Source organism: Geotrypetes seraphini, chromosome 12 (genome assembly GCF_902459505.1).
Source record: "Geotrypetes seraphini chromosome 12, aGeoSer1.1, whole genome shotgun sequence".
Lineage (NCBI taxonomy): Eukaryota > Metazoa > Chordata > Amphibia > Gymnophiona > Dermophiidae > Geotrypetes > Geotrypetes seraphini.
Window position 1 is genome coordinate 49,301,182 of NC_047095.1, and position 25,110 is coordinate 49,326,291.

At 42.3% G+C, this 25,110-nt stretch overlaps 1 protein-coding gene across 1 annotated transcript in view; it reads right to left on the bottom strand.

The window, feature by feature from the left end:
• Nucleotides 1-14,537: 14,537 nt before the first annotated feature.
• The window catches only part of USP1 (ubiquitin specific peptidase 1), a 65,755-nt gene continuing 55,182 nt past the window's right edge, over nt 14,538-25,110 (bottom strand). Inside the window, exons 7-8 of the mRNA XM_033917250.1 lie at nt 23,609-23,810; nt 14,538-15,989 (exon numbers count right to left, since the gene is read on the bottom strand). Coding sequence (XP_033773141.1) covers nt 15,251-15,989; nt 23,609-23,810 — 941 coding nt within the window. The 3' untranslated portion in view covers nt 14,538-15,250. The remainder of the gene's footprint in view (nt 15,990-23,608; nt 23,811-25,110) is intronic.

Sequence of the window (25,110 nt, forward strand, 5' to 3'; positions counted from 1 at the left end):
TACAGTTTAGTTTCAGCTTAGCCCCACGAAAGGCAATTCTATAAATGAGCACAAGTGTCACATGCATAAGTGCACCATGCATTATTCTGCAAGAGTGCACGTTAAGTGCTCTAGTGTGTAATCATAGGAGGAGCATGAGCCAGGCTGCCATTTACGCAAACAACTTGCAGAAAACAGTATGTTAGCGCTTTGCATGCATGAGCGGGTGTGCATGCATTTAGGATTCTCAATGCAGGTTTACACTGGTATTTTATAATGGAATCTGGGCACCCAGATACCGTTATAAAATAGATGTTTGTCACGCAGGACTGGGGCATCTATAAGAGGGCATCCAGTTAGAGAATTTTCCCAATAGCACCTATTTAATTAAAACACAATCACAAAAAAAGCATTAAGTTTCAAGTTTATTATGTCTTTGATATCCCGTTTATTATTACGTCTAGGCGGTTTACAATAGGTTATAACAAAGTTAAAAATAGAGGGATTAAAAATAAAAAACACAGAATCTTGGTCAGAAATTATACTGAAATCCAATAGAGCAGTGTTTTTCAACCGCTGTTCCGCGGCACACTAGTGTGCCGCGAGATGTTGCCTGGTGTGCCGTACTGTCAGGGCCGCCATCAGGGCAGTACCACCAGTCTAGGGAGAGGGGCGGTCCGCCCCACGTGGACAGGAGAGAGCTGGACGGGGGACCCGCGGAGTTCAATACATCTCGAGCCGCGAGGCTCGTCTTCTGTTCCTGCCTGCCCTGCAGCTAACATATAGCCGATCGCAAGCGTTCCCCGATGTCAGCGCTGACGTCGGAGGGAGGGCTTAAGCAAAGCCTGCCCTCCGACGTCAGCGCTGACGTCGGAGAATACTTCCGTTTGGCTATTTGTGCGCGGCAGGGCAGGCAGGAAGCAGAAGACAAGCCTCGCGGCTTGAACTTCGTTTTGCTGAGAAAGTTGCAAAGATGAGCTGGGAGGCAAACACGGAACACAAAAGGTGGGAGGGAGTGCGTTTTGGACACAAGGCATGAACTTGGGAGGGAAAGAGATGCTGAGGTGGGGGAGGGAATGGGTTTTTGGACACAGAAGGCATGGACTTGGGAGAGAGGAAGGAGGGAAAGAGATGCTGAGGTGGGGGAGGGAATGCGTTTTTGGACACAGAAGAAATGGACTTGGGAGAGAGGAAGGGAGGGAAAGAGATGCTGAGGTGGGGGAGGGAATGCGTTTTTGGACACAGAAGAAATGGACTTGGGAGAGAGGAAGGGAGGGAAAGAGATGCTGAGGTGGGGGAGGGAATGCGTTTTTGGACACAGAAGAAATGGACTTGGGAGAGAGGAAGGGAGGGAAAGAGATGCTGAGGTGGGGGAGGGAATGAGTGTTTGGACACAGAAGGCATGGACTTTGGAGAGAGGAAGGGAGAGAAAGAGATGGTTGTGTACACGGGGAATAGAAGAAAGGAGAACTTTTGGTCATAGGGAGGGAGTGAGGTACAGATAGTGGCATACCAGGGTGGGGGGGGGGGCGGTCTGCCCCACCCCGGGTTTACGTCCCAAGGGGGTGCACAGCTGGCCACCCTCCAGTGTTGTCCCTAGGCCGGCAAACTGCGGCTCTTTAGCCATTGAGTGCCACCGCCGCCAACGGTGTTGTTGGCGGTGGCAGCATTATAAAATACTTTCTTTGTGTTTATTTGATTCCTATTCAAGAGAATTACTTTATATATAGTCAATATAGGCACAGAGTTAAATTTTTTAACATTTTCTAATGGTGGTGTGCCTCGTGATTTTTTTCATGAAACAAGTGTGCCTTTGCCCAAAAAAGGTTGAAAAACACTGCAATAGAGTACATGCCATAACAGTACACACTTTGTCCTTTGTGTAATATTAATGGCCGATACCAGTCCAGTAGAGTTCTCTTCATAAATTGTTTTTTAGACCATACAAGCAATCCTAAATATGACTCATTTTTTCACTGGTAGCTAGTGTAGCTCTTCCAGTAGTGGACTGTCTTTCCCAAATTTGCCAGCTCTGAAGATTAGTCTAGCTGCTGTGTTCTGAAGTACAGTAGTTACAAGCTCTTATATTCCTTATCATTGATACCCTGGTATAGGGAGTTGCAGTAATCCACGTATGGGAGAAGGACTGCCTGAGCGATTGTTCTAAAGCTGAACTGACTTAGGGTGGATCTTATTGCTCTTGTCTTAGACTGAAGAATTTTTTTGACTATGGAGTCAATCTGGTCTCTAAAAGTTAGATGAGAGTCCAGAGTAACACCTAGAATTTTTGAGTTATTCTGAATCTTAAGTGTCTCACCTATGGCTAGCACCAGGTCAGTAGCAAATTGAAGACACCAAACCATAGTACTTGTCTTGAGTTTAAGGAAGTTTTTCTGTGTCCATACGCTCAGATCTTTGATAATCCTCATAAGGTACAATAGGGTATCGTCAAAGGACTCTTTGGTTGGACAAAAGAGATATTGCCTGTGTAGGTGGACAATATATGGACAAGAGAAGAGGAAAACATGCCTAAAGTATATATTGAACAAGGAAGGGGACAGCCTTGGCAGTACTTTGCAGAGTGCTTTCTAATTATGGGATTTTTTTTTTTTTTTGCTGCTCAGGAATTCTGCAAACCATTTTAGTAATGTTCCATGTAGACCTAATTTGCTCAACTTTAGCAGTAATAGTGAATGATCGAATGCAGCTGAGATATCAAAGTGCAGCAAGACTGTTTGCTTGTCTCTACTTAGGAAGGACTTTACTTTTGATGTCAGCTCTAAGAGCAGAGATTCTGTACTACGCATTGCCTGGAAGCCATGTTGTGAGCTATGAAAACCATAAGTCAGCTGTTTGTTAACACAGAATTCTAGGAATCTGACAGGCCATGGTATTCTGGCTACTGGTCCAAAATTTTCAACTTTTGTTAAGTCCTTTCCTGCTGCCTTGGCTAAAGGCAACAAAGCAATGGTTGATTTTAGGTATATGCCTTTCTTCAGGCTGATGTTAACGAACTCCGTCATCCATAACAAGAACTCATGAGGAGAATGTCCTAGCATCTTTGTTGGACAGATATCTAAGCATGTAATTTGTATCCTGTATTAACTAATGAAGTCTTCCTGAAATCAATGTAATATGTATAATATGAAGTGAAAAGAGGTGTCTCATACAATCATAATACCAGCCATCAATATAGCTATTAAATTATATAGCTAGTAAATAGGTTCATATATGTTATGGAGACATGATGTTTCAGTGATTATAACTCAAACCAAGATAAATATATGTATAATATATGTGGGTTCTTCAAAAGGTTTCCATGGGAAAAGAAGTGGGAGAAGTGGTAAGAGGGTGTGTCTTAGAATATCATGTGACTAGTCAGTCAGGCAAAACAGGGTGATTATGTGGAAAAGTGATGTAATTTTATTTTGAGATATTTAATAAATAGTGTTTTAAAAAATGTAGAAACTTTTTGATGATTCCTCGTATATTAACTTGTAACTGTGCAGTCTGACAGTGGAAGATTTCTCACTCTTGAAGCAGTGAGGAACAGAGTCTGGTCTATGGAACTGCCACTGCAGTAGACTTACCAGTTCAGGTACATCCGTATGATTATGTTTATTAAGGTGCTTATATACTGTCCTTTGCAAGGCCACCAAGGCAGTTTACATAAAATATAAAAAAAGAAAGGAACTACATCAATGATAGGACAGCAGAGAGAGAAAAAAAGATACCACAACCAGTGGAACAGCCAGAGGAACTCAATCCTCTATTTGGAATGCCCAAAAGAACAAGTGAGTCTTGAGGGCATAGAACAACAGATAAGAATGTTCCAAGTATAGATCCAGAGTTTAGGAACAAAAGCAAAAAAAAGTAGAGTATCGCATTGAGATGATTCTCATCAGTCAATTGATGGTGGTCACTGAGCAAAGAAAGCAGATGAGCCTCTAAAGAGCAAAGAAAGAAGCTAAATAAAGAGGGAAGCTAGAGTGCACTGTCTTGAAAGCAAGTGTCAAAAGTTTGATTTATACGAGATTTGATTGGGAGCCAATGGTATTCTTTAAGGAGTAGGGTTACATGATTGAAATGCTGGGCATGGGTAAGTAACCTGATAGAGTATTCTAGACTGATTGAAGTTTTTTGAGAGCCACCACTGAAAGTCCAACGTAAATAATATTGCAGCAGTCAAATTTGGAGGAAACAGGAGCATAGAGAATTGTGCAGCAAGAATCATGTATGGCAGGGGTAGGGAACTCCAGTCCTCAAGAGCCGTATTCCAGTCGGGTTTTCAGGATTTCCCCCATGAATATGCCTGAGATGCTTTCAATGCTCTCAAGGACCAGAGTTCTCTACCCCTGATGTATGGTATATATGGTCAAACAGACCTAATGAATTGGAGGGAGTAAAAACAAGATTTGGTAACCAAAGCAATTTGTGACCAGAAGGTAAGGAAAGTATTGAGATAAACTCTTGGATACTTTAGTATCCACCAACTTGATTGGTGTTGATCAAAGTAAAGGTAATAGAGGGGGAAGAATGGGTACCTGTGATCCAAAAGAGCTACAGACTTCTTTGGGTTTAAATCCAAACAATTCTCAAATGTCCAGGCATCAGTTTTGTCAAGGCATTCTTGCAGAGACGCAAGGTTAGGGCTACTTGGATCCTGAGAAGAGACCAGCAAAATGTCATCTGCATTAATATAATAATGAATCTGAGACTCCTAAACCAACAATGCAAGTGTGCTAAGGAAGATGTTGAATAGCAACGGGGACAACACCGAGCCCTAGAGGAGAACCTTACATGGGAGTATAATACAACGAGGAGAGACAAAGAAAGACCTATTATTAAGAAAAGAAGTAAACCACCTTAAGATCACCCCAGATATACCTAGAGATGTCAACAGAGATAAAGAGAGAGTGACTCACCAGATCAAAAGCCACGGTGATATCTAGAAAAATAAGAATAGCATTACTCCGGTCAAATGCAGAATAACAATGATATAGCAGTCATTCAGAGGTGAAGCCATGACAGTTTCAGTAATGTTTTGCAAAAGCAGGATTGGGAAGGATGGAGGCTTCTATATGCTCAGTGAGTTGAATAAAAACAAATCTTTCAAGGAGTTTGGACAAGAATGGCAAGTTAGAAACTGGGCGAAAGTTAGAGACCAATGAGTTATCCATATATTGCTACTTTTCATTTATCAGGTAACGAGCCTATGGAGAGGCTTTTAATGATCATGTCTCTTACAGACTTTATTTGGAGTACAATAACTAATTGGAAGAAACCAGGTCTAGGGAGCAAGTAGTTTTCCTAACAGAGGAAAGGCAGTTTTCAAAAGTAAAAATGGAGAACAAAAACTCTATCCATAAAGAGGACCATACAGGCATCATATCTTCTGTAGAGGTTGAAGAGAGAATGATGAGAGGTGTAGCTGCAGTTATGGAGGGGGGGGGGGGTGATGAGGGAAATGGATTCCTGAGAGAAGAAATCTTAAAGACAAAATAGTTCACTAAAAACAAAATCCTGAGCAGAAAGAATGAGAAGGGGCAGTGGTCAGTACATATGGGCTGCTGCAGATAAGTGGGGTTTTTTATACAGAAAGGGTGGTAGATGCGTGGAACAGTCTCCCGATAGAGGTGGTGGAGACAGAGACTATGGCTGATTTCAAGAAAGCCTGGAATAGGCACGTGAGATCTCTTCGAGAGGAAAAGATAATGGTTACTGCGGATGGGCAGACTAGATGGGCCATTTGGCCTTTATCTGCCATCATGTTTCTATATTAACAGACATTTTAGAGATTGCACAGTTTTGAAGCAATGGCATGCAATATATTTTATCATGAGTTGAGTTGTTAGGGATATATGAAGTTTCAGCGATTATAACATAATAGTATATGAGCCTATTTAACAGCTATGCAATTTAATGGTGGTTACAATTATATGAGACACCTCTTATCTCTTGATATCGTACTTAGTAATTGATTTGAAAGCGCTCAATTACAGACCACTAACCTACTCTGTCTTTCTTCAGGGGGAGGGAGCTGTTCAATCCCTTTTAGCATTTTGATTGCCCTTCTGTTTTCTAGTTGCACATTATATATTTTCAGTGGTGACTAGTACTAAGAGTAAAGGAGTCATCTTAATGGTCAGTGTATTGGGCTTTGATTCCCATTGCACCTCCCTACATCATTGGGAAAGTCACTCCAGTATCCCAGATACAAAAAAAAAGTTTTGAGGGGTTGTTTTTTTAAGATTGTGAACCCACTAAAGACAGAGAAAGTACCTGCACATAATAAATGTAAACCAGTTTGGTTGTATCACAGAAAGACAGCATTACTGTTTACATGTCAGAACCTAAATCTGTAGTACATATATTATGGAACGGCTTTTAAGGAAGAGAGATTCTTGGGGTTTCCTTTGCAAAAAGATTTTGCAATAGATATAGAATGGGAAACAAAATCTTTTAGGGGGAGCAATTGTCAAATCTTTATGTAGCATCATGATAAATTAACACATTAAACATTGTGAAGGAAGAGTTTCAAAAATTTGTATAATGAGGCAGAGAGAAGAAAAATGTTTTTCTGCCAAAAGCTGCTTTTTATTTTTTTTTTTTTCAGAAAACAATTTAGGTTGTGCATTTTATAATCTGGAACATTTTTACACCATAGTACTGTAATATATTTAGTAGGAAGATCTCATGTTGAGAAATGGAATACTGTAAGGAAATATTTAACTTCAAATAAATGTTATGTTATTTCAGTTTATTTTGATCTGTATGTTTAGTAGGTTTTTTTAAAAATAAATACATGTGGAGTATCATAATGGGGAAAATGTTTTTTTTCGGGGGAGGGGTTGATTTGAAAATTATTTAGACAGCAGAAGTAGATGGTTAATATGTTTATTGTAAGCTTCTATATCGCTAATGACTGGGGAGTCGATGCTGAGCGGTTTGCATGAGCTTCAATAAAGATGTTACAGTACATGAGCTGGGAGACCAGGTTTAAGGATATCCTATAATAATAATAATAACAGTTTATATACCGCAGGACCGTGAAGTTCTATGCGGTTTACAATGGTTAAAAGATGTTACAAATTAAGTAGAATTAACAAAGTTAGAAGCTAGTTATTAACAGCGCTAGAGATCAGTTATTGTGGAGTAGGATTGTACAGGTTAGTTGCCTAAATACTTAAGGAACAGATATGTTTTTAGGTGTTTCCTAAATTCCCCATAAGTAGGTGTGAGCAATTGACCTTTTTGTGGCCTTTAGGCTGGGAGAAGACCAGGCTTCACCATAACAAGTTCTTAACCTTATTAACCCAGTCAGGGTTTTAGGATACGTATAATGAATATACATGAAAAAATTTGTATGCAGGTTTGCAGTAGGTCCTCAAATCTGATTGGTGAATGAGGCAGGCAAGTCCATTGGTTACCAATTTGAATTTTGGTGGGGAAATCAATTTGTGACAAATCAGTGGCTTCCCACATGTACAGTATATCTCAATAGCAGACTACGGACTTCTCATCTAGGAATTTACCCAAACCTCTTTTAAACCCAGATATGCTAACTGCTGCTACCATATCCTCTAGCAACAAGATCTAGAGTTTTACCCTTTGTTGCAGTTAATCCTCTAATGTGAGAGGGAATCTGGTTGTATATAATAAGATTGAATCATTGGAAAATCAATTACAGATTAATTTACAAATTCTTATTTTCCTTTTACTTATTTGATTTTCTCTGAATATTGTTAAGGAAGTATTTCTCTGAGGTCTTACACCTGGAGAACGCAGATAATTTTTCATTTCTAAATGTTTGAATATCCCTAATTAATCTTCTGTTTTGTCTCTTCCGGATTCCATACCCTAGGTCAGGGGTGTCCAATGTCGGTCCTCGAGGGCCGCAGTCCAGTCGGGTTTTCAGGATTTCCCTAATGAATATGCATTGAAAGCAGTGCATGCACATAGATCTCATGCATATTCATTGGGGAAATCCTGAAAACCCGACTGGACTGTGGCCCTCGAGGACCGACATTGGACACCCCTGCCCTAGGTGTTCAATTCCAACCCGCAAACCAGGAGTTTCAGAAATCCAACACCTTTCTGAGCACATGCTTCTCCCCTCCTTAGAGTTAAAGCTAGAGCCATCTGCAGTTTCAATTTTTGCAAGTAATCCCTGCAGAAGCCTTTGGATTTGCTATGCTTCATTTTCTTATTTTTTGCTTAAAGGTCATCTTTTTTTGGTGGCCCCCCTGTCGAAGAAAAGGATGCAGTCCCACGAGTCTGGACTACAGCTTCTCAGAGAAACTTTGGTGGATCTGTGGAGCCAGCCTGCTGTGTGCCACCATTCTTGGGCTCGGGTTTAAGCGCAGGCTGTATGCATCCTGAGTGAAAATCCCTGGGTTTTCAGGGCACAGGCTGCATTTTCCACCCCTGGTCGCATGGCAACGATCTGTGGGGGAAGTGGTTACGGTCAGTGCCCAGCCGACGGGCAGTCCGAAGATCTTCAAGTCTGTCATTTTGAAGCTATTCTAAGGCAGAAAATCCTTTCCCTCCATTCAGCTGCTGTGTAAAAGAGCTGACAGGCTGGCATATCAGAGACTGTAAGTAAACCTCCATTATTTCCTATGGGAACTTCAGGGTGGTTTGTTAAACATTTTAAAATTTGTTTTTTTACAACTTCTGAGTGTAGGGTTCAGGTCCCCCACCACCCCAGATGCCAAATCACTATTTTTTTATTTTTGAATTTTATTTTTGCTGTTTTTGTCGTGAATTTGTTGGAGGCCATTTTGGATTTTAATTGCTTTTTGAAAAAAAAGTTTGTTTCTGCCTCAAAACCCCTTGATTTGATTAAAAATAATTTGAGATGAACACCTCAGCCTTTAATCTGTTGAATGTGTACCTTGGTTGCGCTGGATTGATGCAGAATCTGTGACTGGATACCGTGTGCCATGGCCCAGAGGATGTAGGAGCTTTGGGTTTCACCTGAGCTGCCTTGGATCTGTGATTTCGTGAAATATTTCGCACCACATGCTATGTTCTGAGTTTAGGGACTTTTTTGGTGTGGTCCAAGTGCCTCAGCAGGGCCCTGCAGTGCACACGGTGTGAATTTTCACCTGACTTTTTTTTCAGCTCCTCTGGAACATGTATTCTTCAGACCCAACTCATTGGATGCAGCTGGTAGGCACATCTGTTTCCTTTAACCTAGTTGCATCAGTGGCAGATGTCCCTTTTCAGGAGCCCTCTCATCCGGCTATTGCAGAACTCGATTACCATTCGGATAATATGCCACTTTTATCTCCCGACACTACTTTTATTTTGGATCCAGATGGTACCCTTACTGGGACTAGTCCAAATGGTCATCCTGAGTTCAGTTTTGGCTGAGGACCCATCTGTCAGTAGGCCTTTTATGCATGGCTTTGTCCACTATTTTATTGCTGGGGTTCCAAAAAAGCATAATTAAATAAATTATAATCTCCTTTTTCTATCCCATCCACAGCTTCTTGGTCTGGTTACAGAACAATAGGATGCCCAGGTTGCTCTTTCCAGCTCTCTCAAGCTATATTTAAGCATTCTCCGCTGGCTCCTACCGTGGCACAGGAACCCGGTGCATGGATATCCCTAATGTTGGAGGATTGGTGTTTAAGGATTCCCAGGATTGCTCAGTGGATATAAAAAAAATTTTTGACTTCTTCAGGCTTCAAGCCAGCAGCTGCCACCTTTGAGTGTTCAGGGTGCCCTCTGTTGAAGTGGATGTCTATCCCGAGCCAGTGCTGGACAGTGTGAATAATGTGGTGGATGCCCTTTATGATCTCATCCGAGTTTTTACCGCTTATGCGGTGTCTGTGTGCTGGCCACTTTAAAGCAGACTTCAAGGGTCAGCTTCTTTTTGGGACAGGTCTGAGACCTCATGGCCGGTGTTGCTGTTCGCCACCCTAAGTCTCTCCCTGTGAACAAGTCTCGCCTGACTTTGGCAAAGACAGTAATAATTTTCGTCCCTCCTGCCATTTTCCTCCCAGAGATATTTCCAGGGATACAGCCCTCCAGAGGGCTGCCTTGCTCAGTTTTCCAGGAGTGGCCTATTCTCTGTTAAATTGGTACTGAACAGCATCTGGGAGGAGCACAAGATTGCTTTCTTTTGCCTGCCTCCGCATTTGGTTCTGGCTCATGAGCTTCAATATGTGTTCCATCTGTCATCTGCTGGATGGTGACGTATTCTGGTCTCGTAATTCTAGTTGCTCCAGATTGGCCTCTTTGCCCATGGTACGCGGATCTCGTTCATCTTCATCAGGATAGGAGGCTCCAACTCCCTCTTCATCGCTACCTTCTCAATCAGGGTCCAGTGCCCATGGAGCATCCACAGCGCTTTGTTCTTGAGCGTTCAGCCTTGACTACATCTGAATAACCGCGCTTCATCATCTCGACACTTTTGCAATTAAAGACACCCTCTATGGCTTTTTATTCCAAAGCCTGGAAGGCTTTCCAACAGTGGTGTGCAAGGACAAGGTGGAACCTGAGAGGGCTCTCATCTCGGTGGTCCTGGCTTTTCTTCCAGCAGGCCTAGAAAAGGGTTGCATAGTGGTCTCCCTTCATGCTTCCGAGCACACAGGCTCTAGTTTGCTTACTTATCCAGCTGTGACCAGATTTATGAGAGGGGCGCTTCGTTTGTGGCCTTAATTACATCATCCTTTCCCTTTCAACCAGAGAGTAGTATGGATATTCTTATCATAGCTGGTTTTAAAAAAGGTTTGGATAAGTCATAGGGGACATTGAGACATAGGGGAAGCCACTGCATGCCCTGTGTTTGATAGCATGGAATGTTGCTACTATTTGGGTTTTTGCCAGGAACTTGAGACCTGGATTAGCCACTGTGGAAACAGGATGCCTTCAGTGGCTTGAATGGGGCTTCCACAGTCAGTCAAGGTCAGTCAAGAAGCATCCAGAAAACCTTCTACACAGCACTGCTATCAACAGAAATGGATATGGTTTTCAGCGTGATGTGATCTTCGTTATCAAGATGCTTCATCTTCCTCCATACCTTCAGTGTTGGAATATGTTCTGCACTTATCCAACTCAGATCTTAAAACCACCGCAGTCAGAGTTCATCTTAGTGCTATCAGTGCTTTTCATATTCAAATCAACAATAAATCACTTGTGGCTCATCCTCATTTCCAGATTTATGAAAGATCTTTTTAACATCAAACCTCCTCTTACATCGCTTCCACTGGTTTGGGATCTTAATGTGGTTCTCTCCAGATTAACGAAACCTCCATTCGAAACAATATCTTCTGCTCAATCTTAAATATCTCACTTTGAAAGTGATATTTTTAATGTCCATCACTTCTGCATGTCAAGTAAGTGTCAAGCGTTAGTAGCAGACCCACCTTTTACAGTGTTCCAAAATGATAAAGTTCTCTGCACCCATCCTAAATTCTTGCCAAAAGTGGTTATGGAATTTCATTTGAATCAATCAATTGTGCTTCCAGTTTTCTTGCCAAAGCCTCATACTCGTTCTGGAGAAGCAGCTCTTCATACCTTGGACTGCAAACAAGCATTAGCTTATTATTTACAAAGGGCTCTGTCTCACAGGATATCTCAACTGTTCATCACCTTTGATCCCAACAGATTGGGCCACCCAGTAACCAAGAGAACTATTTCCACTTGGCTTGTGGCCTGTATTGCCTTCTGCTATGCTCAGGTTGGGCTGCAGCTCGGGGGGCGTGTAATAGCACAAAGTCTGAGCTATGGCAGCTTTAGTTGCATTCGTGTGTTCTACTCCCATTGATGAAATCTGCAAAGCAGCTGCTTGGGCCTCAGTTCACACGTTCATGTTTCACTACTGTCTGGAATCAGATTCCAGACACGATAGGCGCTTCAGCCAAGCAGTTTTACAAAATGTATTTTCTTAAAGGCCAACTCTCTCCTTCGATCCCTCTGTAGTAAGCTAGAAAGTCCCATGTGTAAGAATATGCTGCCTGCTTGTCCTAGGATAAAGCAGTGTTACTTACCACCATAACAGATGTTATCTGGAGACAGCAGGCAGGTATTCTCACAACCCTCCCATCTCCCCTGGTTGGCTTCTTAGATTGCTAATGTAACTAAGGTGCCATAAGCAGTCGTGAAGTTTCTTAATTCACTTTTCATACCAGGCTCTGTAGATGATGTCATCTATATGTGAGACTATGGTGCCTGCTTGTCCTAGGATAATGGTACTTCGGTGGAACTGAAATTTAAAGTGAGACACCCCCCCCCCCCCCCCAAAGTAATCCAGATAACCAGTATTCTACTGTACATTGAATCTCTAAGGGAGAGGAAGGGATAGTAGATGGCATAGATAGGCAGACTACATAGAAAAGTGATGGCAGGCAAAAGAGCATATAGCTTATGTTTCTATGTTATAAACAGACAAAATTTGAATTTATTTGGTATTAATATTTAAAATATAAACATGTAATATCATATTATTCAGGTTAGTCTTACATTTCTTTTTCTTAAAAATTATTCCCAGTCTTCAAAGGAAAATATCTTCTATACCTGAATATAACTCACTTTGCCAAAAGCTTAAATATCTGTACATAACTAAGAATAAAAAGTGCTTACTTTATTTTAAAGCCACAACGTCTCTTTAGAATAAAAGCATTTTGCATGTCCAAGTCCATATGCTATTTTTTTTTTATCTACCAGTTTGGATCTGGTGGCATAAGCCACATATCTCCACAGTATACAACAGGACTTTGTACAACTTAAGTAGAAGTGAAAAAAATTTGTATTTTTCCTACTGATTGAAAAGAAGTCATGAACAATTAGTTGGGCTGTGCATTAGAATACCAGCAATAGCAAGTCACAATCAGTAGTTAAGTGTAACATCTTGTACAGCCTCAGGGACCGTGCAAGTAAGACAGGTTGTAGCCAGTCTAGCGTCTGAGTTAGGGCTAGATTCATTAACCTGCCCAATTGGGCCCAATGAATTCACCAAACTGCAACATGCAGATGGGGGCGATTGAAGGAACGCCTCCATCTGCCGGCACGGATCGCTCTATAGCGATCCCCGTGCATGCGCTGACCCTCCAGCCTGGCACTTTTTTAAAAAACTTTTTTTACAGCCCATGATTTTAAACCGCTTTAAAACCTGCGGGTTAAAACCATGGGCTTACACTGCGGGGAAGGATTGGAGAGTCAGGGCTGACAGGGCTGAGAGCAGGGCAGCAGAAGGCAGTCAAAGGGCTTCAGCAACTGGTTCTCAACAGTCACTTTTTGGGTTGATCGGCCAGCACAGTCAAAGCGGCAAATTTGTTTAGTGAATCGCGTCCAACTTTGCATGCAGTTCCCCTCATTTGCATGTGTGGATCAGAATCAGATCACAAAACAGATTAGTGAATACTGCAGGAGGGAAATCAGGTTGCAAAGGGCTCGCAAACCGATCGGTTTGCATAGTGAATCTAGCCCATAGTTCTGCTTCCAATACATGAAAAGGTTCTCAGTTGCTTTTAATGACCACGCTAGCAGTCTCCCAAGAATTCCATGCATTACAAAGAGCTCATTAGTTATTAAAATGAGCACTCTATGTAATGCACAGCAAGGACACCTTTTAGTGTGCAAACTTTTCCAGCAGTTTGCAGCTGTCAGTCATGAAGATGGAAACTAAGAGCAGCCCCTTTCTGTGTCCCCCACACTTAACAGCTGCATCTAAAATCGCTCTAGAACTCAACACTCCAGAACTCATTGTAACAAAGAGGTTTCAGCTGCAGGTTGTTTGGAGCTCTGGTGACTATAGTAGAGAATGACACGGGGACAAATTTTTCCCCATCCCGTTCCTGCAAGCTCTGTCCTCATCAGCACAAGCTTCAAATACTTTAGAATCATAAGTGTTCAAGCTTTGGGCGGTTAAGGCTGAGCTTACAGGAATGGGACAGGGACAAAGCTCATGGATCAGGATGGGGATATTGGGTTCCTGCAGGGACGGGGAAAAATGTAGCCCCCATGTTAGTCCCTAGACCACAGCTCTTTGCACAAGAACTATGGCTACTGTTCAGCTCTTATGTGCAGGTGCTAGGTATGTTCCTCCCCCTTTTACCGCTGATGCTCAACATAAACATGTGCATGTATATAATTTGCATGCTGTTTGTGTTGATCATTACCTGGTGTTTTGGACCAGTTTACAGAGTTCTGTGCATCTGCCCCTGTTTCTATATTACCAAGATACAGACTACTTGAATATGTCTATTAAGACACGCCGTGCACATTTTTCCTTATCTCGTGTACTTTCTCCCAGCTATACTTCCTAGTTTGTTCATAATCCCTCTTCAAAAGTATTCAATACATTAAAAAACAAACAACAAATGTCCACACCAGGCATGTCAATCTCCTCATGACTTCTGTTATAAGTTTTATAAAGATTAGCCCATTTGTGCTGAATACCGATGCAGAACTCCCCTAAAGACATTTTCTATGGGCAAATTGCTTACCTTGCTCCCCTTCCGAGGTCTGCAAAGTTTGGAGGGAAAAAAGTCAGATGCAAGTTCAAAACCCTTAAGACAAAATTCTGGTTCAGCTTAATCATTTAGAATAATAATAATAACAACTTTATTCTTCTATACCGCCAACAATCAAATGACTTCTAGGCGGTTTACACAGAAGAGAAACTGGTCAATCAGCAAAGTACAAAGTATTGAGAATAGAAGTACAGCATGTTATCTAAAGTACAGGAAGATTAAAAGTATTGTTTTAAGTTACAGGGAGGGGGCTTTCATATAACTTCATAAACTGTAGGTCATCATGTACGGAGGCTATAACTTCTGGGTAAAAAAAAAAGATATTTTACTACCATACCCTAAACAAATGTATTATTTTGTAACATGGCTCATCCTTTAATTTAGACAAATGCAAAAAGCAATAAAAAAAAATATGAAACCAGAATCAAGTGACAAGTTTGTTTCCATATTTTAAAATACTCTCCCTCCCCCCAAAGGTTGATTTAGAGAAGCAAGTGTTTTCCATATACAAATATTTTATTTAAAAAGTACCAATAGTCATAAGCAAAAGTGAATTTTCTTTCATCTGCTTTTAATGTTACACCAATCTCTTTCTCTGAGTGTTAGTATAATTTTTGTAGGGAATGCAAAAAGTGAAAAATCTGTTTTTTCCATTTATACAGCTCTCTATACACTGATATCTTCTATACAGTAAAATTCAAAAGTAGTAGCCACATTGTAGCTTTGATGGTATTTGCTCATCCAAGTACTATTTATTTTCTACAGAATATTTACAAATTGCTATGTCATTCAGCGATTCTTTTGTAAAACAACAAATACGGAGTAGATGATGAGGTAGAAGGAGAAAGAGAAGTCAGAAAGTCTTTTTCTTCAGTAATTCGTACTTCTGAATCATCAAAGAGCAACCACTTCCCCTCATATTCTTTTAAACTCTGTAATGCATCTAAAGCCTTTTTTTCTAACTCACTGGTTTGGCTAGCAGTATCTGGATTACCATCTTGTGCCAAGCTATCCGATTCTAGAGTTCCATGAATGCTGGGACAACCAAGATGCTTACTTCCAGATAGTGTGACAACAGCCTTTTCGGAATTCAAAGTCTTACTGGAACAGAGTTCACAGTCCATCTTACTCTTCTGTCCTCCCAGAAGTCCAATAGCTTCTATGTTCTTTTTGCTGGGAATCTTATCTGGTAGCTGTCCATTTCCACTGACTTTAAAAGATACTTCACTGTCATCATAATATTCCTCAGATGCTCGTGCTTCCTCCTCATTCAGTGGCTCTGGCTTTATCATCTCATGCATTTGGTTAACAATAACATTTTTGTCTAACTGCAAGCTAGCGATATCTGTAATTTTGACATATGCAGTATAATGCCCGCTGCCAATGGTAATGCCACTGTGCATCACCACTGCAAATAATCCATAGAGCTCATTTGTTGGCTTTGTGCTCCATTCTTCCAGCGACAGTTTAAGGGGTGTCAATAAGGGTGTGTTTACCTTGGAAAGTCCACCATAACAATCAAACCTTGCAAATAAAAACAAAGTAAAAAAAAGTCAGTCTAAACATGAAGAATTATAAAAATACAGCTCTAAACTAGCTTGCCCAATGGAAACAACAGAAAGAGGGGGATAAAGTATGATGCAGGTTCTCAAAACTAGGTATTACTGTACAAAAGATAACTCGAGGCCCGATTCACTAAGGCTAAGAAGGGGAAAATTTATTAAATCTGGTCCTTAATTTTCAAACAAGATACTAATCACATACTTTAGAGTCTAAGTGATTTTTCCCATGCCTGAGGCATTTTTGCAACAGTCATAAAATAGCCAGTTTCCCATTTTTGCATTAATGGTCATGTACTACAGTTGCCATTAGAATACAATCACCAATAAAAATTACTAGAGTACTTACTGTCTTCTAATTACTGCAGTCAAAAAATATACTCAAGGGCCAATAAACTCAACAATTCTTATCAGTTGAGTGACTACAAATGAATAATACAGTTTTTTGGGACGTCAGTCTGTAAAGTCCAATTGAATGACCAAGGTATAATTCATATCCTCTCCTAATCGAACTCTGTTCAGAGACATGAAGGCAGTTACCACCACCTCACCACCCAATCATTGCAGCGTTCAATACGGGTCAGAACTACTACTGATGATTATTATTTGTGCTTATGCTTATACTCTCAAAAGCAAGCTTGAGGATATATTTCAAATTTACGAGACTTGGCTTTTAAATATCTCTGGTTCCGACGTGCCACGTTTAGATTACTGCTTCAGGGAACCGGCATTGAAATTCAACTCTTTTTCAAAGGGTGTAGTCTCAGAAACTTTACATGAAATCACTTTTTCACAGCCAGGTTACTTCCTCTCCATACTCCAACGGCTGTGAATAAGTGATTTCATGTAAAGTTTCTGAGACTACACTCTTTGAAAAAGAATTTAATTTCAATGCCGGTTCCCTGAAGCAGTAATCGAAACGTGGCACGTCGGAACCAGAGATATTTAAAAGCCAAGTCTCTTAAATTTGAAATATATCCTCAAGCTTTTGAGAGTATAAGCATAAGCACAAATAATAATCATCAGTAGTAGTTCTGACCCGTATTGAACACTGCAATGATTGGGTGGTGAGGCGGTGGTAACTGCCTTCATGTCTCTGAGCAGAGTTCGATTAGGAAAGGATATGAATTATACCTTGGTCATTCAACTGGACTTTACAGAGTGACTTCCTAAAAAACTGTATTTTCCAATTACTGCATGCTAAATGCTGCACGATTTCTGCATAAGCCTTAGTTTATTCTTAACTAAATGGATTAATTTTTAATAGTGTAAAAGTCATAATGTGCAACTACCCTTCAAATTTCATCTTAAAATGTACTACAGCAAAACTTAGGGCTAGATTCACTAAGGACACCGATCGTGTCCCGACCACTTTGCAACCCGATTCACTAACCTTGGTGCCGAATAACATCCGATCCGATCATGCAAATGAGGATAAACGGCATGCAAATGTAGGCAGGCAGCGATTCATTAAACAAATCTGGAACACCAACTGGACTGGCCGATCAACAAAAGAAGCGATTGCTGGGGACCAGTCACTCATGTGCTTTCAGACTGCATCTCCTGCCCCAATTCTCCTCTTGCCGCCCTGCTCTCTGCCCCAAATCTCCTTTTGCCCCAAAATCTCTTCCTCTTGCTGCCCCGACTCGCCACACTGCTCTCACCCCAACTCTCCTCTCACCACCCCAATTCTCCTGCACTGCAAGCCCATGGTTTTAACGTGCGGGTTAAAACCATGGGCTTGCGAAGTATTAAAAAGGTTTTTTTTTAAAAAAGTTTCCAGCTCTGCCGGGCACAGAGGGCCAGCGCATGCGCAGACCATCTACAGGCAAAGAAGATGATCTACACATGCGTCAGGATCACTGGAGAACAATTCGTGCGATCAGTTGGGGGCGTGATTCTGATTGCTCTCATTTGCATGAGGGCGCTTCATGAATCAGCCCCCCCCCCCCCCCCCCGGCCATGGATCGGATCAGTGGCCTTAGTGAATCTAGCCCCAAATTCTCTCTCCTAGAGCCTTTAGGCAAACCTAACCCTCAATACAGCTTACTAATATACAGTGTTTCCCCAAAAATAAGCCCTAGCATGATTTTTAACATAGAAACAGCCTTACTGGGTCAGACCAATGGTCCATCAAGCCCAGTAGCCCATTCTCATGGTGGCCAATCCAGGTCACTAGTACCTGCCAAAAAACAGAGAGTAGAAGCATTCCATGCTACCGATCCAGGGCAAGCAGTGGCTTGCCCCATCTATTTCTCAATAACAGACTATAGACTTTTCCTCCAGGAAATTATCCAAAACCTTTCTTAAAACCAGCCTCTTTCATTCAAGGTGAGAAGTAGAGGATGATGGAAATCCTGAGAGACGAGCCCACTGAAACAGGGGCCACCTGCGAGTCCTCAGGGCATTAACTCCAGCAATTGCAGCCATGGAGCCCAGGAGCTGCAAATAGTTTCAAACTGAGAATCAGAACCTTGCACAATCTGTGCTTTTGCACTCAAAGCTTCTCTGTCTGGTCCTCCAGGAGGAATACCATCCCTCTGGCAATATCAAAACAGACTCTCAGATACTCCAGGGGACTGGAAAGGAACCGGGTAACACTTGATACAGTTCACAACCCATTCTAGGGTCTCTAACCAAGAGATGAAGTGAAAAGTGGCCAGGCTGGCCTATGCTCAAATCAGTCAGTCATCAAGATAAGGATGCAGCTTGATTCCCTGGCAGTGCAGTTGGCTATGGCAAGGCCCAGAACAAAATAGCACTCAAGAACACAAAAGATAAATGCCTGTGATGGGATGTGCAGATTGGCCAGGTGAATTCTTGATGGCCTAACTAGATGATCACTGACCCAAAAAGCATACTGTGTCTGTAGGCAGGCATTTGCTCCCTTTGAATCTAGAATGGGATGGAAGGATCTGCCCTGCCTGGGGACCACAAAGCAAATAGAATGACAACTCAGAATGCACTCTTTGCTAGATACAGGGAAAAATGCTCGAGTACCTGAATAAATTCATGTAAACTATTCTGAGCTCCCCTGGGAGAATGGTATAGAAAACAGAATAACTAAATAAATACTTGAGAGTAAGGCTGACAACCCGCTGTTTTTACTCAGATAGAGAGTCCAAGGTAGAGATTGTAAGCTCTTTTGAGCAGGGACCGTCTCTTGCATGTTTAATGTACAGTGCTGTAGAAATAGTAGTAATAGTAGATGGGGTAATCAAAGTAATTGGAAATGCGGCAGGCAAGCTTCAGAGAGTATCCCTTCTCAACCACCTCCAGAATTGGAAATGTGGCAGGCAAGCTTCAGAGAGTATCCTTTCTCAACCACCTCCAGAACACACTGGTCTGAGGTGATGCGAGAGCCCACTCGAGGCAGAAGAGACAACCTATCTCCCACTGAGGGGGCCTGACGTGCTCTCACTGGGCAGGATAGGCTGCTGGAACTCTGTCTGTAGTGGCTGAAGAGCCAGCTTTCCTAAGGCCCCAAAATGGAGCCTGACCAGACCAAAAGGGACTCCCTGGAGGCCTGGGTCAGAGCACACCGAGTTGGCCAGAAATGGCTTGCCCTCTCTGATGTGATCTCTGGAACCACTGGGAGACCTTAGGTCTCAGCTCAAAGGATGTCTAGCCTTCATCTCCTTCACCAGTTTCTCCGAATCCTCCCCAAACACCCTCGAAAAAAGGCAGCCTAAGAAGCCTCTTGGAAGTAACATTACCACCCAACAGCGAAGCCACAGCCAAAAACAGCCCACCACATCCTAGCCCACAGAGACCAGTCAGCCTAGAATAGATCATACAATATATCCACCAAGGTGGCCACGCCTGACTCTAGGCAGGAAGCTTCTGGGGACTCCATCAGCTGCTGCAGATAGTGTAGCATGGCACATGCCAAAGCCCTGCAGATTGCTACTTAAACTCTAGGCACCCCTACTGAAAAGGCAAAACTGCTGCTCCATGAGGTCCAAACCACCTTGAACTTGGTCAACCTTAGAGTACACCCAAAATTTCACCTCCTCGGGTGTGCAGGAATACAAGCTATCAAGAGCTGAAGACTCAGCCCCCTTAAGAGCCCAATCTGGGGTCTCTCACTCTGCTAGCATCATGTGTGTAAGAGAGTTATGAGGAAGAAAATACTTCAGGAGCCCCATAGGGTCCTCAGAGAGAATCACCATTGGAGTGAACTTCAGTGGGAGATTTGAGCATCCAGAGTCTCTGTATCTTCAATAAGAGGAAAGTGCTTCTCATAACAGAAGTGCTGAATTACACAGGACCATTCCTCCTCCTCCCATGGAGGAATGTTGGCTAAATCCGATTCTGAGATGAACTGCAATCATAAAGAACATACAAATCTCCCCCTGATATCCTGAAACCGACCAGGACAACCGTGACCCTCCTCCCTGATCTCCCCTGCAGCACTTGGCCTCAGCCAGGAACATCTGGGTCCCTAGGCTCCTCCTGTAGGGCTTGATCATTTGGGTCAAACTTTGGAGCCAAACACACCCTGGGGCCCCTAGAGCCCCTCCTGCAGTTTGCCCTGAGGTGAGTGGAAAGAAAAGCTCCTCCCCAATTCCCCGAGCCCAAATGAGGCTATAGAGAATCCTGAATCCGGTTACAGTTCTCAGCAGCAGCAGAAAAGATGGGGCAAAATGGCTGCCATTCCCACCAAAGAAGGTCCCAATGCTTCAGAACAGGAAGGAAAACAGCCCATTCCAGGAGGGACTGACAAGAACTGGCAGATGTGCTGATATGCCAGCTAGTTCAGCATCTGTTGCAGGCTGCTATGTGTAGGCCTGCCCTGATGATTGCACTGATTTGGACCCAGGGCTCCAGTGTCTTCTCTGACCCATCTGTGCTCTATTTTTTTTTTCTTTACAAGGCTATTTGAGCTTTTTTTGGTGGGGGGGGGTCTTTCATTCAATTTTATGCTCTGCACTAGGGAATAAAAGTTTAGCCAGGCAAGACCAAATCAGAAATTAAAACACACAAAGTATTTACTATGCCTGGGAGCTGCTGTAGATTACACTCAAACAGGGTGAATGGACAAGGAGAAGGGATCCCTACCCAACAGACAAGGTCATGTAAGACCAAGCCAGAAGCTGTACCCAGTGAACGCTAAGAAGCTTGACTGGGGCCAGTGGAAAACCTTACACTCAACCAAGCTGTGAGGCTATGGCATCAGACAGAAAGCATGATCAATCATCTGCTGAGGTAGAGAAAATACTAGATCTTTCCAGGGTGCAGCACCAGCTAAAGCCAGGTGAGGTCACTGGTAAAACTCAGCTTTTAAATTCACCTCCATCTACTGGTAGGAGGGGATAACATTCACTTGTGCAGAACAGTGTAACTAGATACTAAAAGAAATATCAAAATACACCACTCCTACTTTCTCTGGTTATTCAAGCAAAGTGTGTGAAAGCATAAAAAGCATATGATAATTTTTTTAACCACGTTCTCAGAAAGTTCTTTTTTCAGAAGATATGTTACCAGACATTGTCAAGCCCTTGTTAAAATGGCTCTTCCATTTGTCAGCCTGTGCTTGAAGTTCCTGGGACTGGAGAGTTATCTTCTGTGAGGGTTTAGTGAGGTCTATGGGCTATAAGCCTCATTGCCTCATATTCACAAAACCAAACTTTCAGTTTTAGCCAAAATCAGCCTCAATTACCATCACTAGGGTGTTTAATGCCATTCCAACCAAGCTAGTAAAGAAAATGCATGCTAATATAATTGTATTTTAATATAAATGCTAAATAAAATTAAGATAACTTACTTCTGGGTTGTATGATGTAAGTTATCTGCATGTTTAACAGTAGGTACTGGATACAACACTTAAAACATTTCCCCTGCTATTCAGCTGTTTGGGGCTTCCCCTGTTGGCTCTGCACAATCTGCAGGGGAAGCCTCGAACAGCTGAGTGACAGGGGAAGACCTAAAGCTGCAGCGGCTTTGAGGATTCTTGCTGGTGCTAATTGGCAGGCAGGGAGAGCAGCAAAAAAAAAAAAAAAAAAAAAACTGACGGGGAAGGGGGGGGATTAGGGAGGAGCTGTGACTAGTGATTATTCTTTTGAGCAGGCGCTAGGCACAATTTCTCCTCCTTTTAACCAGTGCTGCTCCACACAAATAAAGTGTGCTCAGCAGTTAGGGAACAATCGCTCCTGCAACAGGAATTTTTACTGTGGCGTTGGAGCATTGTGCATCGGGCCCAATGTTGATTGATTACATTATGACCAGCCACTTGCCTCATAGTAACACTATTCCACTCTCTCCCCACCCACTAAAAACAAACATTTAAAGTTATGCAAAATAAAAACTTACGCTCCTTAGTTTTCCTCAAAAGTAAATTAATCCTACGAGGGGGTGCTGAAATGTTCTCAGCCCAATCAACTTACTAAATTCTAAGTGTTATTTTATTTTGCAAAGTGCCAATTTGCAGAATCATATGCTATGTTTTGACATTGTTTCAGATCATTAACTGACCCATGTCAATGAAAAGTGTGGAAGTTTCAAGTGTGGAACTCTGAGCCATCATGAAGTTCCTATTCCCGCAGAAGAAAACTCCAAAGGAAATCCATGAATGTATGAAGCAAACACTGAGTGACAAATGCCCATCATACTCCACAGTGAAGAAGTGATGTGCAAACTTTCAGCATGGAGATTTTGAGACCAAAGATGCAGCAATGTCTGGAAGGTCTTAAATGGTGCCAACTCCTGAAACTGTTGACCATGTCCATGACCTGATTTTGGCAGATCGTTGAATATCAGCTAAAACAATTGCTGAGACACTACAGATATCTAAGGAACATATCTGGTGTATAATCCACGAGCAGCTGGGTATGCAGAAGTTGTCAGCCAAGTGGGTGCCCAAATGTTTGAATGCATTTTCAGTGAACCAATGCCAACCTTTTAGCACAACTAGTTACTGTTGATGATCCCAAGACAAAACAGTCCATGCAATGGAAGAACTCAGGTTTGCAAAGGCCAATAAAATCGAAGACCCAAAAGTCGACAGGAAAGGTCATAGCCACAGTGTTTTGAGATCAGGAAGGTGTTGTAATGACCATCTTCCAAGGGGCCAAACAGTTAATGAAAAATACTATTGCAATTTGCTATAACAATTAAAGGAGGCATTGAAAGAAAAAAGGAGAGGGAAGCTGCAGAAATTCCTCCATCTATTTTCTGTTTCCTAATCTTAAAAAGAGAGTTTGAAAGAGTGACTTGGAGGCAATTGCAGCAGCAGAGCAGTATTCAGTGACCAGATAAGAGTATTTTTTGGAAGAGTTACAGAAACTTCAGACACAATCAGCCTCTTTTACAAAGCTGCACTAGCAGCCCCAAAGCCCATAGAGATTTAAAGGGCTTCGGGGCTGTTGCCGCGCAGCTTTGTAAAAGAGGCCAAATGTATCAAGTGGTGAACTTATGGTGAATATGTGGAATAACTTGTAAATTTCATGGTTCCATTCCCCTCCTGGTGGGGCTGAGAACTTTTCAGCACCCCCTCCTATACTAGTTCTGAATGGTTGTTTTTAGCTTGTTAATGTTTGCCAAAATTCTACACCCTGTCCCCTAGCAGTTCAATATAGTACTTACTCTAAGCCATTGGCAGCAAAGCACTTAAGATGAATTGTTATAACTTCAGGCATTTTGTCGAAAAGAAGGCTGCGTTCTGCTTCTGTATAATGATGGCAATTTTCACAAAAATATTTATCCTCTCCCACAATCCTCTCCACTGATGCAAACTGTGAAATTGCCCATTTTAAGGTCTTGGTTTCTGTTTTTGGCTCAGGAGAAACTACAAAAAAGAAAAACAGCTACATTCACTCAAAAATTAAAGAATTGCTCATATGGCTTCTGCATCTCTGCCCAATTCATCACCAAATAAATGACTAAGAACTGAAATCACTACTTTACAAACAATTTCAATATTGCCTCTGCTACATTAAACACCATGACTAAAATCAACTATTAACCGCAATTTATCAAAGTACCTAAACAAAATAACCATATTAAAACTTCACAGAATCAGTTTCCATTTTCACAAAAACACAACACCTGCACACCATGAATAGTTTTTAATGCACTTTATTGAGTGTATATATTGATATTAGGTTAGACTATACAGTACATTTTTTAGTAACATGGAAATACACTCGAACAAACTGAGGCCTCAGTTTATATTCAAGCCTCCTTTTTGATGGTGCTTTTTTCCACCCCACCCCCAATGTCCAGCACTGCTATCCTCCCCGCCCCTCCGATGACTAGCACTGTTGTCTCTCTCCACCCCCTACCCTCCAATGACCAGCACTGTTGTCTCTCCCCCCTCCTCCAATGACCAGCACTACTATCTCCCCTGATGACAGACATTGCTATCTTTCTCCCCCCACCCCAATGATCGGCACTCTTATCCTCCACTACCCGCTCCCCCCACCCCAGACCGACATTGCACTTACAGTTCCGGGACTCAGGAAGCCGTCGACACTCTGTGCTGTTGAAGGGCCTTGAGCGTCTGCGCTTGCTCAAGGCATGCTGGCTCCCACCCTCTCCGGGATTCTCTGAGTCCAGCAAGCCTTGAGCATGATCAGATGCTCAAGACCCTTCACCAGCACAGAGCGTTAGCTTCCTGAATCCTGGAACTGTAAGTGCAATGTCGATCTGGGGCAGCGGGTAGTGAAGGACAAAAGTGCCAAAACCACTGTTTTAGATTCTTCAGCACTGTTGCAGACTCCCCTTTGAAGCAACTTCCTGTTTCCGCTTGGGCAGACTGTAGCAAAGGAACAGTGCAAAGGAAGCCACTGGCAGCGCAAGAGAATTGCTTCTGCACCAGCGACCTCCTTGTAGTTTTTATAGTGAGGGATGCTTCATAACTGGATGGAGAGAATATTTGGTGAAACTGGGGAGCGGGGGAAAGAAAGAAGCTGAATAGGAGGGGCAGAAGAGAGGACGAGATGGTGCACATAGACAGAGGAGAGGGGAAGAAGAGCTGGGAAGATAGATTTGAGATGGAGGCAGAAAAATGGAAGAAAACTAAATATGAAAATCAGTGCCAAAGATGAATGTAAAAGGAGAGAAAAGAAACAGTAAATGCATAAAGA